This window comes from Rhinichthys klamathensis, unplaced genomic scaffold, assembly GCF_029890125.1.
Source record: "Rhinichthys klamathensis goyatoka isolate OS25496 unplaced genomic scaffold, OSU_Roscu_1.1 h1tg000281l_1, whole genome shotgun sequence".
Taxonomy (NCBI): domain Eukaryota; kingdom Metazoa; phylum Chordata; class Actinopteri; order Cypriniformes; family Leuciscidae; genus Rhinichthys; species Rhinichthys klamathensis.
Genome location: NW_026606800.1, coordinates 8520919 through 8540868, shown reverse-complemented (window position 1 = coordinate 8540868; position 19950 = coordinate 8520919). Strand labels below are relative to the sequence as shown.

At 41.1% G+C, this 19950-nt stretch overlaps 1 protein-coding gene across 4 annotated transcripts in view; it reads right to left on the bottom strand.

The window, feature by feature from the left end:
• rock2b (rho-associated, coiled-coil containing protein kinase 2b) overlaps positions 1-19950 on the bottom strand; it is a 41122-nt gene that overhangs the window by 10918 nt on the left and 10254 nt on the right. For 3 of the 4 annotated variants that reach the window (XM_056269139.1, XM_056269138.1, XM_056269140.1), the window contains exons 9-27: positions 19045-19207; positions 17981-18065; positions 17541-17629; positions 17134-17182; positions 16885-17020; positions 16383-16474; positions 15597-15843; positions 13592-13698; positions 13321-13480; positions 12780-12940; positions 12327-12511; positions 11752-11821; positions 11528-11631; positions 11206-11392; positions 11001-11094; positions 10806-10900; positions 10473-10655; positions 10189-10360; positions 8588-8788 (exon numbers count right to left, since the gene is read on the bottom strand). In XM_056269139.1, the coding sequence (XP_056125114.1) occupies positions 8588-8788; positions 10189-10360; positions 10473-10655; positions 10806-10900; positions 11001-11094; positions 11206-11392; positions 11528-11631; positions 11752-11821; positions 12327-12511; positions 12780-12940; positions 13321-13480; positions 13592-13698; positions 15597-15843; positions 16383-16474; positions 16885-17020; positions 17134-17182; positions 17541-17629; positions 17981-18065; positions 19045-19207 (2580 nt within the window). The remainder of the gene's footprint in view (positions 1-8587; positions 8789-10188; positions 10361-10472; positions 10656-10805; positions 10901-11000; positions 11095-11205; positions 11393-11527; positions 11632-11751; positions 11822-12326; positions 12512-12779; positions 12941-13320; positions 13481-13591; positions 13699-15596; positions 15844-16382; positions 16475-16884; positions 17021-17133; positions 17183-17540; positions 17630-17980; positions 18066-19044; positions 19208-19950) is intronic. The other variant, XM_056269141.1, reaches the window with a different exon arrangement.

Genomic DNA, 19950 nt, shown 5'->3' with positions numbered 1-19950 from the left:
AACTCTGACGGCACCGCCCGCGGGGGCCACCTGGCTGCGAAAATATTAATTATCATATTATTCAAAAATATTGCCTTGATTAACACAAAATAGGTGTCATTTGAAAGCTTAGAGTCTGAACTTTACAGTGAATGTAGCCAATTTGAACATCTCCTAAGTATTGCTTAGTTATTTGCTGATAAATAGAATTAATTTTTTTCATAATCTATAAAATACTTTTTTGTACTATGTACTGCAATGTGCCAAAAACATAATACAGCTCATGAAACATTCACAGATCGTTGAAAATGGCACATCATTTTTTACAGCATACTATTACAATTAAAATGAGCCCAAAATGAACATAATCTATTGCGTTTATGACAAGATATTCTCCATGGAGGAACAATTTTAAAAATGCCCATTAGGGGGCGTCAATGACTGAACAAAAAGCCTGTCTTGGTTCCAAATGCTATAACTTTTGATTCCTTTATCCAATCACCACAAAATTTTATCCAGATGCAGCTCACATGTAGAGGGACTTCACCAAAAAAGAATTTTCCACCTACCTTATTTCCTTCCTGAGTTATTATATGTCAAATAAGAAAGATATGCAAAATCATAATAAAAATTATATTTATTTTTTGTCTTTTATCAGGAGTTTCTCGGCAGGAAAATGTCCAAATGTAATGTAATTTATCTTTTCAAAAAAATTGAAAAGTGTTCTATCAAACGATACCTACCTTTTGACTCTCCTTGCTATAGTTTTGGAGTTATGAGTCTTTAGTTTTGTGTGTCACTCAGAAAACAACAATTTTTTATTGCCTTTCAAATGTGTGAGGACTAAACAAAAAGGCAACCTTTGTTCAGAATGCTGTAACTTTTGAATACTTTATGCAATCACCACAAAATTTGTTTCAGATGCAGGTCACCTGTAGAGGGACTTCACCAAAAAAGAATTTTTGAGCTACCATATTTCCTTCCAGAGTTATTCCATGTCAAACAAGAAATATATGCAAAATCATAATAAAATTATATATATTTTTGTCTTTTATCAGCAGTTTCTCAGCAGGAGAATGTCAAAATGTAATGTAATTTATATTTTCAAAAAATTTGAAAAGTGTTCTATCAAACAATACCTCCCTTTTGACTCTCCTTGTTACAGTTTTGGAGTTATGAGTCTTTACTTTTATGTGTGTCTCTCAGACAAAACAACTCAAAAATGGCTTCAGTGCTTAACAGGTTAATAGTGGAAAAGGACCTGCCTCTTTCCATGAGGTCTTGCAGGAAACACAAAATATCAGGCACCGAGCACTGATAAGATGTGAAACCACGCCCATCATACCACCCTTCGAACACTTGCCACTCACAGCCATATAGGGATCGCGCGGAAACGGCCCTGGCCTTCTGAGTAGTGGCGATTACACGCGGCGGGAGCCCCAGTGCATTTTGGTTCGTCCTCTCACGGGCCAGGCCCAGAGAGCCACCCTGTCCGGGTGGGGGTGGTAAATCTCCCCGTTGGCTTGGGACAGTATGTCCGTGCGAGGGGGGAGGCGCCATGGCTCGGCGTATAACAGAGGGATTATCTCTGCCAGCCATGGGGCTTTGGGCCACCTGGGTGCTATTAGAGTGAGAGACAGGCCGTGCTCTCTCACCCTGGCCAGAGTGAAAATTATCAGGCACAGGGGAGGAAAAGCATACAACAGCACTTTGGGCCATGGGTGGGCCAGTGCGTCTGCCCCGAGGCAGGGAAGGTTCTTCTGTCCTTTAGCGAGAAGAACATAGGACAATGGTGATTTTCGCGCGAGGCGAAAAGATCTACGGCTGCCTGTCCCATCTCATCCATAACCTCTCCACTATCTGCGGGTGAAGACGCCAATCCCCGTGGATTGGGTTTCCCCTCGATAGCAGATCCGCGCCTCTGTTCCGAATGCCCGGGACATGAGTCACGAGTAATGACAGAAAAACCTGTCTGCTCCACACCAAAAGCCTGTAAGCTAGAGCGTGGAGTTTTGACGAGCGCATGCCACCCTGACGGTTGATATAAGCCACTACCGTGGTATTATCGCACCGTACTAGAACAGGATGTCCCTGCAGGCAAGGCAGAAAATGATTCAGAGCTTTCCAAATAGTAAAAGCTCTAAATAGTTAATGTGCGCTGAACGTAGTCTGCTCAGCCACAGACCGTTCACCGTTCTGCCTTCCTGGGTGGTTCCCCAGCCTGTTAAGGACGCATCTGTCGTCAAAACTTTTCGCATCGTACCGTCCCGAGGGGGGGTTCCCCGTGCGTAAAAGTTCTCGCTCACCCAATGGCGCAAGGGCGCCGAGCAGGCGCGCGTCATCGTTACCGAGCGGCAGAGATCGCAAATCGGGCTGAAATGTAGTGTACAAAACCCATTTTGTGAACGTTCTCATTCTCAGGAGACCAATGGCACAACTTGGATAGATGAAGCCATGAGATCCTGCAGCCTGAGGCATGTGCGATATTGTACTCTCGCCCCTTCACTGAACTGAGACAGACAGTCCATCAGCGAGCGAACGCGCTCTTGAGAGAGACGCGCTCGCATGGAGACTGAGTTCAATTCCAAGCCCAGGAAAATGACATTCTGACTGGGAGTCAGATTGTTTTCGCTCGCATTCACCTTGAACCCGAGGGATGTGATGTGCGCGAGCACCCGGCCGGTGTCCAGCGACACCTTCTCCTTTGATTTGGCTATGATGAGCCAGTAAGTCAGAATTCTCAGCCCTGATAGTCTCAGGGGCGCCACGCCCACCTCCACACACAGACAGAAAGTTCGGGGACTCAAATTGCACCCGAACGGAAGAACTGTGAATTCGTAACAAACGCCTTGGTAGGCGAAACGAAGATATTTCCTGTGTGGAGGGTAGATGCTTATGTGAAAGAAAGCATCTTTCAGATCGACTGATGTGAACCAGTCGTTCTGCTTTATGGCACAGGCGAGAGAGGCTTGTGTCACATTCTGAAATTGAATTTCCTCAAATGTTTGTTCAACACTCGAAGGTCCAATATAGGGCGGGGGGGCGCCACGCCTTTTGGAACATGAAAATACCAGGAATAAAAACCATGGTTTATCAGATTGGGTGGCACCATCTGAATCGCTCCCTTGTTAGGAGGGAGGAAATTTCCTCTTTCAGAATGTGTGAGGCGTTTTCTTCTGTGTGAGAAGAGAGAACGCCGTTGAAATGCGGAGGTTTTATTGCAAACTGCAGCTTGTAACCCTGGGTTACAGTACGCAAAAACCCACTCGGGCGCTGAAACGGCTTGCCAAGCCGCTTTGTGACTCGCGAGCGCCCCCGCTCGGGCCGGAGCGGAGCTGTATGGGCCCAGCTGGTTCATTTGTGATGCAAAGGCGCCATCTAGTGGGAACACTAGAGGCAACATGCAGGGGTTTGGAGGGATTTCCTCTCTCTGCAGTGAGAAGTTTTCTTTGCGGAGAGAGGTCTTCTCTCCAAAACGAATTCATTTGATTCGTAGCTTTGTGTGTTTTGTGTTGGGCAAACACTGGGGCCAAAGCCTTTATTGACAGAGTGAGGGAAACATAGTGTGGTGTCCACGGTACTGAACTTTCCCTCACAAGGTGTCCCCAAAAGTGGGAAAAACACATATCTCCTGAACACATGAACTGGGCAGTCTCAAGTGCAGGCAGAAAAATAATATCCGCGGAGAGAGATACTCTCTCTGTAACGGATTTATTTAATGCGTTTTTTTTTTTTTTTTTTAAGTGTTATTTAGTTATGTGTGTGTTTTGTGTTGGGGAACACAGGGGCCTTACACACACAACGTCCACTAAAAAAACATCGGCTGGACAGCCGCAACTGAGCTGTGTGAGCCCAGTTGGTTGATTTATGAGGCAATGGCGACCTCTTGTGGACGGACTCAGGGCGACATGCATGGGATCAGAGAGATTTGCTCTCTATGTTGCCGCTGGCAGATATATAAATCTGCACGAATTCATTTGATTCGTTTATTAAATGTGTTGTTCAGTAATGTGTGTGTTTGTGTTGGGAAACACTGGGGCCGAAGCCTTTAATAACTGGGTGAGGGGAACCAAGTGCGTGCGGTGTGGTAACACTGCTATGTACTTTTCCTCACGACAGCCCCCTCCCCCGTAACTTGTTGTTGTGGGGGGGAGGGGGACACACACACACAACGTCCACTAACATACGGGCTGGGCAGCCACGCGAGGGGATTAACCGACCGTAGGTGGGAGACCCTGTTAGTTAACGTTACTCCCAATGGTCGAACAACAGGCAGGCCGCTTGCGTTCGGGACCGCCTTCCTGGGAAGGCATACATTGAAAACCTCAACACGTAATCGTAACAAATCAAGGCCCGTGAGACCGTGTTAACAGTCTAGCGGGACGCTCCGGCCGTTCAGACTGGGCGGTGGTCCCAGCGTTTACCCGTCGTACATATTCCTATCCTGGTCGGTGGCGCTCTGTGGAGCTGGCCACACAATGTTGAAACGAACGGCCGCTCGCTCACAAACTTCCAGGAGGATGGACGGAGGCAAAGCCGCGTGAACGCTAGCCTAGGGAACGCTAAAAGGACCGCGTCATCCCCGTCGCCGGAACCGACCGGTTCGTCAACGAGAGTGAGGTTTTCCCGCGAAGATGTCCTCTTCAGGGAATGCGGATTGGGCTGATGTCAGCTCAAATATTTTAGAGAGGTGGCGCTCCGGGAGTCCCCCGGTAGCGCGTCATCATCACCGTGTCTCTCCTCCGAGTCAGAAAGGCCGAGCACGGCGCGCTGTGTCGTGCAACTAAAAGCCGGCTTAGTAAAAGCTACATGGGCAGCAATTACAATGACCGCAATTCCCCGGGTTCTCCAAAGCTTGAGCGTGTTAAGCCCAAGCAGACCGCGCAGAACGAGAGGGTCCTTATAGCGGCGATGAGAGCACCACACGCGGCCGGGCAGGCTCGTCGTGCTAGGCTGTTCCCCGGGGGAAGCGGCTGTTTAGACGGTCACATAGCCATGGGCGGGCCAGCGGTGAAGAACTCGGAAAAATCCGTGGCGGGCAGCCATGTAAAGGAGGAGCAGGTGAAGGACAGCGAGAGCTCGGGCGGCTCCGGATGCAAAAAACACAGCGGATAGGCTGAAGAAACGACTGTCACTCACGTCTGGCGGAGGCTGATCTGGCGAATGCGATATGTCCTCCTGAAGACTCGAAAGTGAGCAGCGTAACGTTAATCCAACCGAACTGTGTCAATGCAGAGATCGCGAGAAGCGAATGTCAACTGAGGAATAGCAGCGCGCCCAGCTGTGATATGCCCGTAGGTAAGGGGGTGTGGCCTCACCTGGCATTGGCTGCGCGCTTCTGTCTGTTAGCCAGACTTGGTGCAATTGGATGCTTCTGCAGAGGTCAGGTACGGATGCCCTTCCCATAGGTGGATCTCGAAACGAGATGATGAAAGAGAACTTAGAACACCGTTATCTTTGTGTCTCTGAAGTGTCTGTCAGCAAAGCGCCTTTTCTCACTCGAGCATAAATTGCTGGCGGCGCCCCTGCATGTGGATATTGTTTTTCTCAATAAAAACGTGAAACAATATAAACACGATAATCATATGCTGACTCGTGTGTGTGTGTGTGTGTGTGTCAGTGTACGTTCTGTACGATATCTGGCGCAATCTGCTTTATTAGGCGTTTTTTTCCCGTTCGCGCTGCTTAAGCATGCTTTTATTAATGCTTTTGTTTTTTATATTTTTTGTTTACACATAGGCCTACTGTTTAATGTTTCAACTAAAAGAAAACTTTAACTGTTTATATTGTAAGCTTGTTGTGTATATTGCCTAATTGTAAGCTTGTTCAGAAATGGTGACAAAAACGTGAAATTTTTTTTTCCCATTTACTTTCATTGTCTTTCAATAATTGAGCCCCTGTCCGTCTCTCTCTTTCCTGCTCCCCTCTGGGTCAGAATTAGTTTTCTTAATCTCTGTGTTTGGCTTTGATGTCTTCATACCTAATTACATGTCATGGTACGACTTGACGAATTAACTTAAAAAATAACGTCTTTTTCATTAAACGTCATTTAAATAAACGAATATTCGAATATTCGATTTTTATGAGCCCGAATATTCGAATGCAATATTTTTGAAAAATGCCCATCCCTACTGAAAACGGGCGCAGAGATTGCGTTGTTTCTGCTCCATACCTGAGTAACATTGGTTTTACTGTTTCACAGAATCAAGATATGTTGCTGTAATGTTAGCTGTAGTAACAGGACAGTTTTGAGTCCTGCTGCTGGCGACTAACAAAACTCTTACTTGTATATACTCTTGTGTACTGAGAAATTTTTGTTCTTTCTTTGTAGTTCACTTAGCCTGGTTAAAACCAGACCATTCTCAGTTGTAACTGAGTAATATGGTCTGGCAAAGCGTCATAGACAAATCATTTCCAGAGGGGCGTCACCAACGGACGTTGCGGATAGACCTAAAACCAATCAGAGCGATGAAGGAGATGACGTATGCAGAGCGGCGGAGAAACATCTCCGAGTGTTGTTCTTTGCTCGGTTTTTAACAAAAAGGAAACGTTCAAATCGCTTAAAACAGACGCGATAGCTGATTCGAATGAGTGATGTTCGACGGAGGCATCCATCTTTGTAATGTAGGCTACAAAATCTGCTTCAAAATCCCAGCGCTGTCATCATCGTGTAAAGCCCGCCCGACATTTCTGATTGGTGCCGCGATTTCGACGGATTGGAAATGGGCTTGAATGAGCTCTTTGCCAGACTAACTTTTAGAGCAAATCTAAATTTGCCGGAAGTTGTCTGGGTTTTCCCAGGCTATAGTTCACTAGTTATCTTCGCTTTATTTTTCACGAAGCATTATTTGCTTCACTTCAGCTATGATAGAGACATCCACTCTTGCATTGTGTGTTCATGCATTTTGGGGGTGGAGCAATGAAGGAAGCAGTGTATTTGTTTGGGTTGATTTCAGATATCAACAGTGTTTCTCAGAAATCGCTGACTGCACCTTTAATGGACTGTTTTAAAACACACAAGGTGAGTAGTGTAATTATGTGCAAAATAATGTCACAACTAAGGGGCATCACACCATGTTGGAAAGTGTGGCTGTGGTTCAAAACATAGTGCAGTGGTTCCCAACCTTTGTCTTAAGCCGCGTTTCCACCGCAGGAACTTACCCTAGAAACTAGGTACTTTGGGATGGTACTCTGTGTGTTTTGACCGCATGAACCAGGGTCTAAATTAAGTTCCGGGTAAAAATTTCCCCCTCTGAAAGTCCCTGCTTGCGAGGTAGTACTTTTTCAAAGTTCAGGAACTTTCAGGGGTGGGACTTGGGTGCTGAACATGCTGATTGGTTGAGTTCATGCCGCATTTTGATTGGTTGACTCCACGCAGCATTTCATTTCAACCACCATTTTAAAAAATCTGTTGCGTTGCGTGCAGTCCTACGTCACCGGACTATTTTGCCTAATCTTCACGGTACTTTAGACCGGGGTGGGAACGCAGAAAGCAACAGGTCTGGGGGAAAAAAAGTTCCTGGGACAAATTGTTCTGGGTAATTTCGGTGGAAACGCGGCTTTGAATACTCCAACAGCCCCATTAGGGGCTTCATCATCATCATCATCAAAACAGAACTGTTGTAGAGAGGATATATTCTGCTACGAGCGTCATCTACACAATTAACTCAACTTAATATCTAAATTATTTTTGGTAACACTATTTTACAGTGTTCTTGTTATATATGTTACATGTTCTTACTGTAGAAATAACAGTAAATTATGCTAACGCCAAACTAAACCCTTTTCCTAACCTTATAGTAAGACCTATTATGCCCTTTTTCAAAGACTTAAATTTGTTTTGTGGGGTCTACTAGAATAAGTAATAATGTTTAATTGTTAAAAAAACACATTATTTTTCACACATTTTACAGCAAGCTCTTTTAATTTGCAGCCTGTCATTAACGCTCTATTTAGTTCCAGCCTCAATGAAGCCCCTTCTTCCGAAAAGCACAAAGTGCTCTAATTGATCGGCTGGACCAGTGTGTTGTGACTGGCCACGCCCCTTATATAACAGCAAATTTCAACACACTACTAACGTGTCAACCAGGCCTTGCCCCTTTTATTTTGTATGCCTTGGGTCGGAATTATTTAAATGAGGAATATTGTGACATGTTCGTTCCCAGAAGAAAACTCAAGACTACAATTGAGGCTTTTCAGGGAGTTCAGGAACAGTCTTTTCTGATATAGAGAATAACTCCCTTTGGAGTAACTTTGTAGACCTTTTTCATGTTTAAACGGCAACATTACACACTGGTCCTCTTTAAATATCTCTCAATAAATAAATATTGCTAAGTATTTGCATTTTTTGACATACCTAATCATTTTTAAGTCATTTTATATAGGTTGAACAAAGCAATTCTAGGTTATAGGTTAAATAAAGCAAAAGAGAAATATTGCCTGGTTGGAAATCACTGACCTAGTGAGCTGCCAACCAAGTCAGCATTTTTTGGCATCATAGACTCATTTGAATGCTGTATAGGCATTTAGTATTCAAACTCCACACTGCATAAAAGTGAACGAGAGCAAGGGGCAGTTTGCATGCTAATTTGTTTCCATGCAGGGTCACCTGCAGTCTCTTGCTCAATAGGCTTCTCATATGTCAGGGCAGGCCTTTGCCTCCACTCGTCTTCCTCATCCTCCTCTTCCTCTGAGTCGGAGGGGAAGCAAGAAGCGATCCGGCATGGCCGGGTATCAATACACACTGACTTGGAGCTCCGTTGGTACATAAAGGACATAGACTCCGAGGTCTGTGAGTGTGTAATGCGCACTACACCGGCGAGTGGGAAGGAATGAAAGAAGAATGAGATAAAGAAGCAAAAGGATGCATACATTTAGAAGTGAAACAGGGTGAAAAGGAAAACAGGAAAAATAAGAAAACCAAGTAGGAGTTGTGTATTGATTATGTTATGTGTTCTAGGTTCAGTGGATATTTGTGGATATGAAACCAGACCTGTGTTAATTTGTATGGGGACAAACGATGGATGGATGGATGGATGGATGGATGGATGGATGGATGGATGGATGGATGGATGGATGGATGGATGGATGGATGGATGGATGGATGGATGGATGGATGGATGGATGGATGGATGGATGGATGGATGGATGGATGGATGGATGGATGGATGGATGGATGGATGGATGGATGGATGGATGGATGGATGGATGGATGGATGGATGGATGGATGGATGGATGGATGGATGGATGGATGGATGGATGGATGGATGGATGGATGGATGGATGGATGGATGGATGGATGGATGGATGGATGGATGGATGGATGGATGGATGGATGGATGGATGGATGGATGGATGGATGGATGGATGGATAGATAGATAAGATAGATAAGATAGATAAGATAGATAGATAGATAGATAGATAGATAGATAGATAGATAGATAGATAAGATAGATAAGATAGATAGATAGATAGATAGATAGATAGATAGATAGATAAGATAGATAGATAGATAGATAGATAGATAGATAGATAGATAGATAGATAGATAGATAGATAGATAGATAAGATAGATGATAATCTTTTGTGATTGATTCGCCAGGTGTTTTGAAGTTTTTTTTGAAGTAAATAAAGTTAATTCAATTCCTCTGTAAATTTGTATAGGAACAGCCTTAAAACATTCAAATAAGCTTAAATAAAGTTAATGAATTAAATGAATGAATGTATAAATAGATAAATAAATGACTATTTTTTGTGATCTAATTACCCTCCATGCTGCAATACCCTGCAATACATTCATGTTGGTTCTGTTCGGTTAACCCTAAGGGGGGTTATTGCTGCTCTCCCTGCTCTTATCCATGCAGCCTAGCCATTCTTGCCCAGAACAGAGCCCGAAATGAAAGGATGAATAAATAAATGACAATTGATTTGCCGGGTGTTTGTTTTGAAGTTACAGTGGGTGCTCCTAAAAAAACAGTTACGTTTTGAGTCATTATATACTATAATTATACATTTATATGGTCTGGTTTGTAATAACAGAATATATTTTATGGTTCTAAATGGATTACATGGTGACAAAAATTACTATTCAGGGCTTTACTAAAAGCATTTGGGGCTTAAGCTCACCATAGCACCAATTATGGCACATGAATGATAATAAACACATTAGGCAGTCCTGTGCTTGACGGGACGTAACCTGGATAGTTACCTGGATAAGCATCTTCACCCTCCAGGTCGTTTCCCGTGCTACTGATGCTGGTGGTGTCCAAAGAATGGATGCTCAGAGAAGTGATCTGACAGCGCAGACGCTCAATATCACTGTCTTTACTGTCCAGGGCCATCTGCATCTCCAGTCGGACCTGAGACTCCTCTGCTATCGTCTGCAAACAGAACAACACTTCTTCTGTGCTTTGTATAAGTATAGTACGTAGACCACTGAATAGGTTTTCTAGTGGTTACGTTTCTTTTGCATTTATATTTAATGTCACTTACAGCCTGCATTTCATTCATTTCTTTCTGGTATTTGAAGATGGTGGTGTTGAGTTTTTCTTTCTCTGTGCGGAGCTGCAGCTGGAGCTGTCTGTTCTCCTTCTCCTTCCTGCGGATGTCACTGTTGTTACCTTGCTGTGGCCTGACATCAGTTTTCTTCATAACCTCTGCCAGCTTGTTTATAGCCTACAATACAGACATCTGATGCTATAATTTACCTGAGACATGCTAGTAACTCCTATTTTAAACTATGAAAATAATGGAGTAACATGTATAGTTACAAACCCTTGATTAAAATTCAATAAACCTTAAGTTAGATGTTTCTCCAAAACACACCTGAATCTTGAGGGTTTTCTCAGACTGTATTTGCTTCTCTAGGGACAGTGTCAAAGATTTCATCTGTTTCTCTTCTTCTTTGACAATCTCCAGCTCTGTGTATATGCATTTATAACTGTTAAAGCACATATATCAACATATATGGACATTATAACATCAATCCATTCTTTATATTAACTTCTGCAACATACTCACTTTGCTGTAGGTGTTTGAGCTTATTGTTGAGCTCCTCTTTCTCACTAGCCAGGTTGGCCACATCCGCAGTGAGTGTGCGGTTTGATTCCTCCAGCTTATATTATGTAGAAGATTAAATTAAAATGAATTCATGTTTATGTTGTGTGGACACATGCACACACAAAAACACACATATATCCATTCTTATACTCTCTTGTATTCTCACCGAGCTGATGGTATTGTCCTTTTCGCAGAGTTCCTGCCGATGTCTGGCAATCATATCTTTGATCTCCAGCTCCTTCATGATCTTTTCTTTCTCCAGGTCTGAGTACTGCTCCTCAGCGATGGAGCGCGCCAACTGTTCAGAATCTGCCTTCGTAAGGCTCGCCTCTAGCTGCGTTGCTAACGAGTCCCTATATAAACACACACAAAACAGTTTGTATTGAACGAAAGTTGCTCTAATTGATATGGTTTCACCTTTAAAAAAAAAGGATAAGCCCTTTGATATGTCCCGACATCCTTTTTTAATAGCAAATACACACACACACCTCTCTTCCAGCAGATCCTCTAGTCTCTGCTGAGCATCTTTGTAGAGTTTAGCCTTTTCATCATTCTCCTCTTTCAGCTCTCGAATCTGAGTTTTATACAGTTTCTGGAATCAAGGAAAAATGTTTCATTTAAAAACAAATATGAGCACACAGATACACAAACCAATCCAAATGCATTCCTCCACATATTCACAGGCAAAACATGATAAAGCTGGCAGACATACTGTGAAGTACTGCTCTGCCTCCAACTGGTCCTTCAGCTCTTTCAACTGTATGTCAGCTTCTTCTCTCTCCCTGGTTGGACACAGAGAAAAGAGACCTTTTATAGCATGCTGATCCTCAGTGAATAATATTTGTGTGTACTATGAATTACGCTTATTAGTGTATCGCTTTGTAAGTTCAGCAAACAGGCTAAAGGCCTGTTCAGACAAAGAACGATAACTATAATGATAAATATAACTATACATTTATAATAATCATTCTAATTCTATTAGAATAGGGACATCCACACAACAACTATAATGATAACACAGATGAACGATATCATTGGAATCACTTTCAGAACGATTTTGTTTCCAGCTGATGAATGAAAAAAAGACTGACAGACAATTAGAAACCACCCGACTTAAAAGAACTTGAGCAGCAGCTATGACATAAAATAAAAAGAATGTTATCATGGTGTAGATGCTAATATATTTATTGTTATAGGTGTGAATGTGCATTAACACGCAACTCTATTGGAACTTTGCGGAAACACGAGTATCAGCATTGAAAAACTGTGGATCACTAAGTCACTCACCTGCGCAGTTCCTGATTTAGTTTTTCCAGGCTGAGTTTGAGCTCCAGCAGATGATTGAGTTCCTGTTTGAGCTGTTTCTCCGAGGAGCGTAGGGTGCTGATCTCCTCCCTCTGCACTTTGAGATCATTCTGACACAGAGTCTTCCTCTGGGTCTCCTGATGCACACGCACACTTAGCACCTCCACCTGAAACACACACACAACCACACACACAGGATTCAATCAAATATCTTGGACTTCCCATGAACTATGTGATGCACAAATGTAATTTTTAATTGTGTTTAATACTTAAAAAACTGTATATATTTTTTTATTTAAAATTATGTAAAATAGTGCTGAAAATATGGACAGAAGACACTACTTAACATTCCAGAGCAGTAAGTTTGATATAATTAAAATCATCAGGCAGACAGACAGCTACAGCCAAGCAAGAAAAACAGACAGACAGGTATACCTCCTCAGTGAGTTTTTCTTTGAGTGAGCGGAGCTCCTGAAGCTCGTGTTTGGCTTGTTTGTAATCACAGTCTAATCCTGAGTTTTCCTTCTCCAGCTGCATCAGTCTGTTTTCCAACTGTTGCTTTGCAGATCGTTCTTCCAGCAGCTTATGTTCCATAACTGTCACAAAAACACACACATCACCACCAAACTCCTTGTACTTGTACTACAGACTTCAGAAAGATTTACTCATCTAGAACAGAATGCAGAAAAGATATTTTCGACAGAGATCAGAAATGCAAGGCAAGTCTAGAAGAATCAAGTAAATCTTGACGAGAAAGTTTCTAATGTCCAAGTCAAGCCTTATTTTGTATTTTGTTGTGAGTCCAAATTATGTCTCAAATACCTTCAGGGAAGTAGTACTAAGGTAACCAGAATTTGTTTTCCCACAATCTAAACTGTGCTCCCCTAAACAAAATTTTTAAACATTTGTAGAGAAAATCTGAACAGATATACACATTTTAAGAGTTTTTAAATTAGAGGCTACTGTCTAATTTTACCTTTCAGGCTCTCAGACTTGGCCTCCTCGATAGATTGGTTGACTTTGTTGTTGTCAGCCAATCTGGCTTTAGTGGCTTTATGCTCCGCCTCCTCCTGCTCCAGACTCTGTTGAACTGCTTTGAGTTTAAAGGAGTGATCGATCTCTTGCTTGTTCTTCTCCTGTGGGTGAAAGGACAACATTAATGGGGTTTCACAAAAATACACATAACCACACCAACATCATGTGCTGAAATGTAAATCATTCAATCACTCGCTAAAACACACAAGCACCTTTTCCAGGCCAGTAAGATCCTCCTGTAACTGTCTTTTCTCTACTTCAGCCTTTGATAGAGAACTCTTTATGTGTTTTAACTCGTCCTCCAGTCCGGAGACATGACCTGAGAATGAAAGAAAGATAGAAATGCATATAACAGAAGACTGAAGTTAAAGTCAAAGGTCAGGAATTCAGGTTAACATTAATGTTAAACCTGAAACCATAAAACCATAAATGGGCGGTTTCTTCAACTATGGACACTTTTGGGCCTGAGAGTGGACCTTTAGAAAATAAAATCTCTTATAATTGTCTAGTTTATTTACTCTATTAAAGGTCCTGTTCTTCGCGATTCCATTTTTCAAACTTTAGTTAGTGTGTAATAATGTTGCTGTAAGAGCATAAATAATACCGGTAAAATTATAAAACTCAAAGTTCAATGCCTAGCGAGATATTTTATTTAACAGAAGTCCCCTTTCAAAGCCTACAGCGAACGGCCGGTTTGGACTACATCCCTCTACTTCCTTTTTTAATGACGTAACTAGAACAGTTTTTTGACTAATCTCCGCCCACAGTAATACACAAAAAAAGGGGCGCGTGGTCTTGTTGCGCTCCCACGGAGAAGAGGAAGAGTTTTGTTTGTAGAGTGTGTTTGTCACCATGTCGTCGAGACGCTGTTATTTTCATGCCGGAGTCAATTCACCTTTGTTTGGCGTGACGTTTCCGGGCAACGTGCGATAAGCTGCTGTCGAATCATAACACAGGAACCGCTGGCACAATCAGAACTCGTTACGTATTTCTGAAGGAGGGACTTCATAGAACAAGGAAGTCATCAGGCCGTTTTTTGGACAGTGAAAACAACGGTATACAGATAAGTAAATTGTGTGAAAAATAGTGTGTTTTTTTACACGCGAAACATGAACACATGTTATATTGCACACTGTAAACACATTCAAAGCTTGAAAAAAACATGAAGAACGGGACCTTTAAACTAAAAATGTCCATCACAGTTTGTTTGTTTTGCGGAAATGATGGTGATGGGAATGATATTTTAAACATTATCAGAATAAAAATGGAAAAAATTAATTAAATATTTTGACAATAATACTAAAATATATTATTATTTTTAAAATTAATACTTTAACAAAATTACATATCGATCAGAAATTACTCTGATCAATATGTCTGATCAAACTTAGAAGTAATTTTGCATTGTTTTCTTCACATATCAAACCTCATATTTTATATCAAACATAATCCTAAACTAATTTTTGATAAAACTTCATTGGTCATGGTGGAAAAGACTGAGGGACAATCAGAATTTGAGTAAAAATAAAAACAGATATGAATTATTTTCACAGAATATATATTGTGTGGTTAATGATTTGTTTATTTCACAATTTTTTTAGATAGATATGTGATTACAGTATATAATTTTCATATTTTAAGATTAAGAAGATTTAAGAAGTCTTGGTCTGGGGTAAAAATCAATGAAATCTAAATGTAAAAGGCATCTGAAAAGCAGCAAAAATAAATAAAGGCATGGTCAAAAGTTATAAAGTGACCTTCCTTAATTGAAATCTGTTTATTTAAACCACGTAACAATACCGGGACATTAAAGAGCCTGCTGAAACAAATCTTTTAAATTTAATAGACAGAATTGAAAATATGACAGAAAATAAGAGATATTTCTTGTTTGCCCATTTTTCCCTGTCTAGTGACATAATATCAGCTACCTGCCTCTGACCTTAAAATAACACACTACTGATGTTTACATTCGCTGCGAGCAGCTCCACCCCAACACAACAACACTGCCCAGCAGACAAGAGTCCAGTGTGTCTTTCAGCATGAGCTGACCACTACACGCTCAAACATAAAATCAGCTTTCACTCGCTCACATAGACCGGCACACAAGTGTGATCCCTAGAATGTAACGCAATCTCCTTCTAGGCAGCTTCGTAGATGTTGATTCACAGCTACTTCTGTCTGACGAACACAAACCGGCACAGACACACATGCACCCACCCTGTAGTTCATTGATGGTCTCTGAGCCAAGGCTTCTCTCTCGCTTCTCCTCCTGCAGTGAGGTTTGCAGACTCAGTTTCTCCTGTTCCAGACCCAGCCTGCCGCTCTCCAGCTGGGCCAGACGCTCCTGGAGCTCCCTGAGAGAGACCTCCAGCTGCTGGGACTGTCTCAACACCTCGCCCTGGGCCTTCTTCAGCCTCTCAGACTCCTCCACCTCAGCCTGAAGCTTAGCATTCACCTCCTCCAACTAAGGACAAATTAATTTACTATCAGAATCCCTTTTATTCCATAATGCTGAACATCTATAAAATCTAATTTACACTACTTTTCAAAAATGTTTGGGAATTTGAAAGAAATCGCATGCTCAACAAGGCTGAATTTATTTGATCAATTAAAAACAGTAATATTGCGAAATTTACTTTTTCTATTTTTATTTTTATATATTTTACAGGTCATTTATTCCGGTGATGGCAAAGCTGAATTTTCAGCAGCCATTACTCCAGTCTTCAGCGTCACATGATCCTTCAGAAATCATTATAATATGCTAATCTGGTGCTCAAAAAACAGTTCTGCTTAATATTTTTGTGGAAACTGTGATACGTACTGATGCGTTAGCATCAAGCACAAACCTCAGTAGGTTTACTATTTTATTTTTCTTATAGACATTTTTTGCTGTTTTCTTAATGTTTAAACTTTTTTAAATGTCCTTGCCTTTGGCTATTTGTTAAATAGTAGTTATTGTTCTGAGGTTAAAGGTTTGGTAAAGTTTTGACGAAAGAGACCAACCTGTCTCTCCAGGTGAATATTCTTCTCAGCGGAGAGATGAGAGTTCTGGTTCTTCTTCTTCAGTTCGGCTAGCTGATCTCTCAGGCTGCCCACTGCAGGAGAGAGAAATGTCAAATATGTTAGCATCATAACATCAGCAAAGCAGAACTAATAGTTTCTAGATGGGTGAATGTCAGAGGTTAGTACTGAGCAAATTGTGTAGAAACTTTGGACCAGTGCTTCAGTGAATCAAGAATGAGCGTCAATATTAAACATGCAAAAGCGGCAGAGAAGCTGAAGCACCATATTCAGTAATGTTGTAGTTTAAGAAGGTTAAAGATGCACCAGTTAAAAAGTATGTATAGTCATGATTTCTTTGTAGATTGATCCATTATTATTCCATCGGTGAATAGATTTTTTTCCCACTCCTAGTAAATACTCAGTGTAGTCACTGTTCAAATGAATCAGCATTCATTGTCAATGTTGAGGGTCAATGGGGTGTGTTTCTGTCTGCTGTTCTCACCCTCATTCTCAAGAAGACGCTTTCTGTCTGTTTCTTGGCCGGCCTTTCTTATACTTTCAGAACGCTGGTGCTTTAGTAAAGCTTTCTCTCTCTCCAGTGCCCTCAGAGAGTCTTCTACCATTTGTCTCGCATTCACCTACGACAAGAAACAAACAGTTAGAGGAACTTGTAGAAAGATGCACTTTGTTTCTGAATGGTTTCGAAACAAGTGCCTTTGTTGGGTGAATGTAATTTAAAGATGTGTCTTACTTCTTCTTCGAGCTCTTTGGACAACTTCTCCAGTCGTTGATTTGCCGTCCTGTTGAGATACAACATAGTTTACATCTGTTGTAGGTGAAGATAAAGAATGTTTTGATTTTGCCATATGTGACGCAAATAACAGAAATCTGGATCTCTGAGGAATTTAAACATTCATTATTCACTATACAACAATTACAACATATATATATATATATATATATATATATATATAGTATACTCTGTGTGTGTGTGTGTGTGTGTGTGTATATATATATATATATATATATACACACACACACATATATAGAGAGCGAGAGAGAGAGAGAGAGAATTCAAATTCCCATTTAAATTGTTAATGCAAAAAATATGAATTTCAACATTTTACATTTCCACATCATGTTTACGAGTATTTGTACCGGCATTTATTTTCCAGTTCCTCCTTTGCTTGCATCTCATGTTTGACTTTTTCATCCAACTTTTTCAGCTTCTTCTGCAGGTCACTGGACTAGAGACATGCAAAAAACACATTCGAAGAATCAACAAACATCTGATGCAAAGTTGTTGTTTTCATTTCTATTAAAAGCAGCACTTTTCTAAAGAATGTGGAGAAACACTCCAATTATGTTGAGTTACGGCACCAAACAAAATGGTTGTGGTAAATTCTGCTGCAGAATAAGTCACATGAGCTATTTTAGTAATCTAAGTGCTAATTTTGTGCCACACAGCTCTATAGGTAAGGCTCAAGTACCCCTTCATTGACAACATTAAACAAAAAGATTATAGTGGCTATCATTTAACATAAATTATTCATATAAAAATATTATTTAAAAGTAAAATTAAAAATATATATATGCACCTCTGCATGGTTTAAACCATGATCCTCAATGAGATTATTAGCACTTGAGTCCTCATCTGAACACTTATTTTTTGGGGTTAGCAACCTGAAAAAGAGAGAGAGTTAGTGTTATGGAAAATGTTCCACTCATCACCAGCTACCGTCGTCCTTGTTTACTCTGCACAGTCTGCAGCAACACACTTTAAGGTTTCATAAATCAATTCAAGATGAAAAAGACTAAGTCAGAAGAATAAGAAAGAGAGAGGAAATTAAAGAAAGAAAATGTAAAAAATTTCAAAGCAACTTTTCAATCTCCTCATCTCTGCCAGCGGCCCATGTGGCTTCACTCAGCCACACTGGAGAAACTGAGAGAGCCAGGGAGGAAACAGTGAAAGGATAAGGGAAAAAGGAGGGAATTGTGATGGAACAAATGCAGCACTCATTCACGGCTACCATAACCATGCAAAAATACTGTACATCCTGTCTCTATCAATCCATAACAGGAGCTCGTTTTACAGCTTTTTAGTGTTCATCTGTGAGTGAGCGAGAACAAGATACCTGTGTAAAATTCAAACAGCGCTACAGTGTTTAAAATGTGGGATTAAATTCTTTCTGTCACAGATTTCCCCATCTATGTCATTTATTTATCTCTTTTTACAGTATATGGTCATTTTTTTTTATTCAGATTTTTTAAATGGAAAACATTTTTTCACAGTCACAGACACTCTTTTAAAAAAAAATTATATCCAATCCAGGCCTGGCATAATCAGAATTGTTTATGCTGAATATATTACTTTCTAGTTATGCTCAGCTCAAAAATAATTCACAGGCTAGAAACTGTTCCTTGTAAGAGCAAATCTCTAAAATCTTTATTCAGTAATCAGAAATAGCAGGAAAAGTCATGGAAATTCATTGGCCAAAAAGAGTGGGAACCCTTTTGGGACTCTGAATCCTTTTTCCACAAGCATTGGTTATTTTACATGACTATAGTATGCAACAAACAAATTATGTAATATAATTTTTTTTTTTTTTAAGAATCCATCTTGTCACAAACAAACACAAAATGCACACATTTTCACACTTACTGGTCCTCCCTGAAATAGGTAAAGCCCACAAACGGTAGCTGATTTCCTGCAAAGGCACGGGGAGGGGGGAAGGTCTCGGTTCCTCCAGGATCATCCTTTATATCATCATCAAAGTTACTGGTGTCAATATCGCTCCTCAGCTCCGGCACCACTGGAGCCATGGCTGAGAGACAGAGAGAAACAGGGAGGGGGGGGGGGGGGGGTTTGGAGTGTGTGAGGGAATATTGTAAAAGATTTGAGCAAAAATAGTGTCTCCTGTTTGAGTTTGAGTGTGTGAGCGAGTGAGTGAGTCTCACAGTGAAAGGCTCAGTGTGTGTAGCACACAAAGCAGACACTGTACTGAAGGGAGGAGTGGCACGTATGATTTGCCAAGCTGGCCGGTGCTTACTCACTACCTACTGTGCATACACACACTCACGCTCACTTACACATCCAAAACACTCCCTGGTTCTGGAGCGAACACACTGAGCACGCTGAGAGAACATGTGTCAAACATCTAATGGGGATGAGGCTGAATGAATTACAGTAATTCCATTGTAGTACAGAGTAGCCTTTCTCAGTACCACAATGGAAACACTCATATTTTCTCAATTTACTTTACAAGATAAGAAGAAGATAAAAAAGCATGTCAGAATGTGCCTTCTTTGAATGGAGTGAAAATATAATTGGTTTCTTTCCAACAACACAATTTGTTGTATTTTATTCCGAAAAGCAAGAAAAGTATATGTTGCCATATGGCAATACCGCACCATGCAGATTATATATGGATGCAGTTGCTCAGATTCCCAGAATGCTCCTTGCATTAATAACAGACTACTGTGTAGGCAGAGAGTAAGCTAGATAGAAAGGAAATGTGTGCGTTTGGGCATCACAGGAGCAAGGGACAGAGAGAAGAGGAAAAAACGA